General features: G+C 42.8%; 1 protein-coding gene across 1 annotated transcript; it reads right to left on the bottom strand.

Annotated features, from left to right (window-relative positions):
- Window positions 1-415: 415 nt before the first annotated feature.
- On the bottom strand, window positions 416-1,366 carry LOC134968303 (olfactory receptor 6M1-like). Its single transcript, XM_063944032.1, has one exon. The coding sequence runs from the start codon at window positions 1,364-1,366 to the stop codon at window positions 416-418; it is 951 nt and encodes a 316-aa protein (XP_063800102.1).
- Window positions 1,367-6,968: the final 5,602 nt, after the last annotated feature.

The following is a 6,968-nucleotide window of genomic DNA, read 5'->3' as shown; positions in this document are numbered from 1 at the left end:
ACCAGGTGAGAGAGCAGGAGGGGAGGCATAGTGCAAGCCACAGCTTCCAAGTGGGAGAGCGGGGGGCATAGTATAACCCACTGCCATTGGGTAGGAGAGGGTGGTTGGGCTGCTTCAGCACTGGCTTCCTCTACTTACAGAAGCAGCACAGAGGGGCAGGACTGGGGCACCTAGAACCCACCAGTCGCCAATGGGTCCTAGTGTCTGTTGGCTGCCGCGGCGCTGGTAGGAGGACTGGGACACCTCCAAGCTGGACGAGTTACCTTATGTGAATTGGCCTGGCATGGGAGGTGAAGCACAGCAACGAAGGAGAGGAACAGGCCCGGACCACCGACAAACCTTCATGGCATCCCACTGGGACAATCCGCCCCTGAGTAAGAGGCATGAATTCAAATAAAAAATATGACGCTTACATTTATTTGTCCTTCAAATCATATTTTAGTAACTTTTTACTCATACTTTGCATTGCTACTTTAATGCTTTCATTTCTCAGGCTGTAAATAATAGGATTAAGCAATGGGGTCACCACAGCGTAGAACACTGATATGGTTTTGTCCATATAAGATGTGTTTCCAGCTGATGGCCTCACATATGAGAAAATAATTGTACCATAGAAAATACTAACCACGGTAAAATGAGACGCACAAGTAGAAAAACATTTCTGCTGACCCCTTATGGAGGGGATTTTCAGAATGGTGGATACTATGAAGATATATGAAATTATTATCACAACAAAACAGCTTAAAATCAGGATCCAAGCCTGTCCAAAGAAAATCCTCACTGCCATTGTGGTATCGGAGCAGGAGAGCTTCACCAGTGGTCCAAAATCACAGAAAAAATGGTCAATCCTTCTGTCATTACAAAAAACTAACTTAGATACCCAGATTGTTGGCATCAAGAAGCCAAGGCATCCAGCAATCCAAGACCCAAGGCATAACCAACAACAAGCAGAATTGGTCATTATGGATGGATAACGTAAAGGGTTACAGATGGCCAAGTAACGGTCATAGCCCATAATGGCTAAGAGAACATTTTCAATAGAACCAAAAACAAATGTAAAGTAAAACTGTGTCAGACATCCATTTCTTGATATGGTTTCAGTCTCAACCAAGAGTCCATTCAGCATTTTTGGAATATTTACTGTGGTGTAACCAATTTCCATCAGAGAGAAGTGAGTGAGAAAACTATACATGGGTATTTGGAGCTTTGCATTCATCTGGACAGTGGTGATGATTAGCATGTTGGCCACCAGAGTGACTGAGTAGGAAACTAACACCAAGGTAAACAGGAGCATCTTTAATTCAGGAGACAGAGGGAAGCCAAGCAAGATAAAGTCTGTAACTGTGGTAGTATTTTGTAATGCCATGTTTTCTGGGTATGAGATCTGTGTTTATCAAGGACATTTAAAATAAAGTTAGGAATTACAAATGTCATGCATAAAACTGAAATATAAACTGTAATAATAATCTCAGCATTATGTCTCAACTGAAGTGCAGCTATATTGATATTGGATGTAGTTATGTGTAAGGAGGCCGCCAGTCACAATACCTCCACTTACATCCTGACCCCTGAAAATCCCGACAGTCGGCATGTCGACTACAAGGTACTATTTCCACTTGTGGGAGTCCACGACACCCATAGAGTGGGAATAGAACCTGTGGCAAGTGCAGCGGGCTTGCAAGAGTCGGGATCTCGGCATCGGGATGCTGACCGCCTGGATCCCAGCTGCCGATAATGCCTACCCAACCCATTTACATGCATATAGACTTTCAATTTATCTTGCATAGAATGTCACTGAAAATAACATTTTTGGAACTAAGTCATTGGGTTGTATTTATTTGCTGAAACTAAAGGCATGACACCCACTTGTCTTGTTCCCTCTAGTAGTGGAAGTGTGGTAATGCAGTCTTTTTTTATCATCTTAGAATCAGCTGACTGGTGACATCAGTTTGGCACCAGGATTTGCTGCACAGCCTAATTAAGCCCACTCTGTACATCATACTGGTGCCAGTATCAGGACGCTGGAGAGGATGACAGCCATGTTTGCCTAAGAATGGCTTGTCAGTATATTTTTTTGGAAGTCTTCCAGAAGGTGAGGAGCATGGTCATCTGCTTAAATCATTCAGGAGGTAAAGAATTTCACAAGATATTTTAGAGTGTAGGATTTTGTTGCTTTAAAGTATTTCCTGATCTTGTACTTTAATAAAAGGGTGAAGGGTTGAGAACAAGTGCAACACAACTGGCTTCCACAACAAAATATGAAAAGAGTTTGGTATAAGTAGGGACTTAGGGGGACATTTACTAAGCAGTGATAAGAGCGGAGAAGTGAGCCAGTGGAGAAGAGGCCCCATCAACCAATCAGCAGCTCTGTATCATTTTATAGTATGCAAATTATAGATGTTACTTCAGTGCTGATTGGGTTGCCATGGGCAACTTCTCCACTGGCTCACTTCTCTGCTCTTATCACTGCTTAGTAATTGTCCTCCTTAGGCAGCTCTAAATGAAACCCCTCAGAGTCGATCTCCTGAGATACTTTGAAAGGACCAATAACCCATAATAAAAATGTCGTGGATGGGACTTTCAAGTGAAGATGACGTGTAGAAAGCCAAAGTTTGGGCCTGATTCAGAGATGCATGAATTGTTAATGTCAGATACAGTGGAGCAATTTTTTTAGAATTTCTTTGCAAAGTGAGTGATAGGTACTAAGCGTTTGTGGGAGGTAACAGTGTGGGTGGCTACAAAAATGCAGATGTGTTGCGACCATTTCAGGGGCGTATCTGAGCTTGTTACTGCATCTTCTGACACAGTTGTAAATGCTCCAGTGGCTTACTGTGTGATGGTACAACCCGATGTGCGACCAATGGTGCATTATCATATTTTCACATATCATCTGTATCCGAATATGCAGCTGTGAGTGCACCTCTGAATGAGGCCCACAGTTATTTCAAAATTACCAGCTACTAAACATACAACATATCATTGGTAAAATTGGTGCTGGAACGAACAAATAGTTATTGAAAGAATTTTTATTAATCTTTTCCTTCATTTTGAATACTTTTTATTTACTAGTTATTTTTTTATGTTTCTAATTCATTTAAAGTGCACTATATAAAGACAATTCTGTATATTACTCTTTTCAAAGCGCAAGATAAATACAAGTACACAAATGAAGCAATAATCATAAAGCTATAACTACTCTATATCTATAACTGCAGCACCTGTGGCATTTCTCCATCTCCTTCTGAATCCTTGCAGTAGTCTCTCTTCTGATACTTCACTGACCATAGGCCCTCATTCCGAGTCGTTCGCTCGGTATTTTTCATCGCATCGCAATGAAAATCCGCTTAGTACGCATGCGCAATATTCGAACTGCGACTGCGCCAAGTAATTTAACAATGAAGATAGTATTTTTACTCACGGCTTTTTCATCGCTCCGGCGATCGTAATGTGATTGACAGGAAATGGGTGTTACTGGGCGGAAACACGGCGTTTTATGGGCGTGTGGCTGAAAACGCTACCGTTTCCGGAAAAAACGCAGGAGTGGCCGGAGAAACGGGGGAGTGGTTGGGCGAACGCTGGGTGTGTTTGTGACGTCAAACCAGGAACGACAAGCACTGAACTGATCGCACAGGCAGAGTAAGTGTGGAGCTACTCTAAAACTGCTAAGTAGTTTGTGATCGCAATATTGCGAATACATCGGTGGCAAATTTTAAGATGCTAAGATACACTCCCAGTAGGCGGCGGCTTAGCGTGTGTAACTCTGCTAAATTCGCCTTGCGACCGATCAACTCGGAATGAGGGCCATAGTTTTTCCTGCAGGAATCTGCTCTGGGCCACCAGCAAGTAAAAGAGGTTGCACATAATGGGGTTGAATCAGAGTCACACGTTGCTGCTAGCTTTTAGCATCCTTTGCTTTAGTAACATCTGTTCATTTATGCTAATCCTATTAGTGCCCTTCACCTGGTCTGCAAGTGTGCATAACAATTTGCAAGGACTGGAATGCCCACTTTATGTGTCTATAGATGCACAGGTGGCTCAGTGGTGGGACTTAGGGGTCTATTTACTAAGCCTTGGATGGAGATAAAGTCGCTAGAGATAAAGTACCAGCCAATTGGCTCCTAACTGCCATGTCACAGGCTGTGTTTGAAAAATGACAGTTAGGAGCCGATTGGCTGGTACTTCATCTCCAGCAACTTTATCTCCATCCAAGGCTCAATAAATAGACCCCTTTGCCAGGGCAGTTTCTAGACAATAATGCTTCCAGTGTGAATGGCCAAAATGCATCACCCTGAATATTTTAAAAATGTATCTCATGACGTGTGTGCTTAATCACGTACACCAGCAGAACATGGTACATGTGTGGGTCTTTTATTTGTCATGACATCACAAAGCAGCCACATCATACTGTAACTCTGACCACCGAGCAGTGCACAGGGAGGCAGATTTACTTGACAAGGCCTCCATCCAGACAGCGATGGTGGCAGAGCTGACTCCAGGTGTTATAGTACCCTGTGCACCTTTTTATTTTATTTATTTTTTATTATTTTTGCCAATTATTTTTTGGCAATGAATGGGATAATTAACACTTTCTCCCCAAAACACCAGAATGAATGTAAGAAAGATGGATGAGGGGGGAAGGGGGACACGACTTTTAGGAGACAGATGGTCACATCCTCACCTCAATAGTGTCAGTGAGAATTTCCCACTGTTATGTGGGCCACTGTCTGATCCTGCGGAACTCCGTCATCGGTCAGCCACAGAACACTTCAAGTTCTGTGTGTGGGTTGGTGGGCCGCGGGCGGGAGGACACGACAGAGCAGGACGGGCGGGCGTGAGGGAGCGTGGAGTGACGTCACACCACGGCCAGGAACACAGCACAGTGCTGCCAGGAGCACAGCACAGGGCGGGCAGGAGGGAGCGAGGTGTGATGTCAGCACGTCACATTGCAAGCCGGCCGGTGCTGGACTCGGCTGTGTCTCGGCAGCGCGACCATCCATTACCCCCAGGAATTTCATTTTTACCCCATTTGGTTCCCTGACCACTGTCCTAAATGAAAGGCATTGGGTGATAACTGCTGTTTGTCGCTGTTCAGAAAAGCTCTTCTTTCTGTAAATATATGTATGGACATTTATTTATGTTCTTGTGTCTTGCATGTTAATTGGATTACACTATGTTCATTTTTGTATTTTATCTTTTATGTACTCTAGATCAATATTAAAGTTTGAAAGTTCATATGGCTGATGACCTGGTTTGGATCGTTACAGAACCTGAGATAAGCCTTTTGAAATATTTAATTTGGTATGGGTCCACCTATATTTGGAGAATATACACTGTGGAAGTGTTCACACATTATTGCGCAAGGAGGCGCTCGTGTCTCTTTTATATATATATATATATATATATATCAATGGAGGTGGCACTCAGTATGAAATATCCACATACAGCAGGTTAATGTAAAATACATTAACCTGCTGTATGTGGATATTTCATACTGAGTGCCGCCTCGACTATACTGTATGGTGGACTTGTTGCAAATGGGGACCTAGGAGGGCATCTGGACTGCTAAGTCTTGAATGGGAGTGCTGCGGCAAGCAAATTTGGAGTCTTCAATGGGAGCGCTGCCACAAGCATATTTGATTATATATATATATATATATATATATATATCATTGTAAGCTGGTATGTATGTATTCTTCCATTCTTTATTATACTTTATCATTAAAATACTTTTGATGAGGGCCAGAGGCGCTAACAATTTTTTGAAGCTGCAGGGGAAAAAATAAAATAAGTAAACAATGCTGATTAAAGTATTACTGAACTCATGCAAGTCCATCTTTCCAGTCCATTGCTGTTCACCTGTATGCACTTATGGGCTATACTTATGAAGCAGCATGCTTTACAATGGATGCTGGTGCCACTTGCAGCTAAAATGTCAGCTCCAACCCGTTGAGAAGTGGCATAAATATGGCTCATGGAGTTTATGGGAATTTGTGTAACAAAGGCTTGTTTAAAAAAATGGATGCATATGCCTACTCCGCTGCAAATTTGTACACTGCAAATGTACCACCATGTAGAGATGTGTCTGACATGTCACTTGGGTACAAAGACGCAATCATCAGACAAACAGCGGGTGAACATCGGCCATCTGAATAGCCTTATGGTTGTGCAGCATGGCTGCTGGAAGTAAGACTCTAGAGACATTTCTACTGAGTAAAGGATTGCAGTTGCCGCCTCAATATCGTCCCAGAATTGGTTGCGACAAGCCTGCATTGGAGTCACCAGTCCCCTGTTACCTCTCCTAAATGTTGCCTAACTATAAATCATTTTGAGACTAAATCCTCCATGCAATTGCAGTGCAGGACCATCCGGCAAGTACGTAGTGCGACTTACATGCATGTGCAGTGGAAAATAAATCGCTCTACTGAATAAGGCCCATAATCAGCATTGTGTTGCTCTCTGCATTAGCATACCTCCCAACATTACCCTCTCCAGGAGGGACAGAATGCTCTGCTCCTGGACTTCCCTATTAATGTATGATTGCCATCACCTGTGCTGAAACACCTTTATTTTCAAATAACTAGTTCACCACAGGTGATGGCAATCATACATTAAGAGGGAAGTCCAGGAGTATGCATTAGGCCCAGTTATTAGGATTGCTTATAAAGAGAGGAATCTGTTATAGGCAAAGAACAGACCTGGGAGCTGATTCTGAGTTATGAGCAAAGGTTAAAAACAAAAAGTAGGTGACTTTGCTCTTTGGTAAACCATGCTGCACTGCAGGTGGGACAAATGTATCATGTGCCGAGAGATTTTATGTTTGTTTATTAAAATGTACGTCACTATGTACGTTTTCATTTCATGATCTCTTTTGAGCTAATATGGAACAATATCCGTGATTTAAAGAGCTAGAGACAGACGAAACATCGCCAGGATTATCCTCCGTACAGTAACGCCGGATAAGTTTTAGA

Source organism: Pseudophryne corroboree, chromosome 1, assembly GCF_028390025.1.
Source record: "Pseudophryne corroboree isolate aPseCor3 chromosome 1, aPseCor3.hap2, whole genome shotgun sequence".
Taxonomy (NCBI): Eukaryota; Metazoa; Chordata; class Amphibia; order Anura; family Myobatrachidae; genus Pseudophryne; species Pseudophryne corroboree.
The sequence above is the reverse complement of the archived record's forward strand: the minus strand, read 5'-3'. Positions and strand labels throughout refer to the sequence as shown.

What these genes read in the sequence shown, in the direction of transcription:
- LOC134968303 (XM_063944032.1), bottom strand. Translation starts at nt 1,366, where the DNA reads ATGGCATTACAAAATACTACCACAGTTACAGACTTTATCTTGCTTGGC.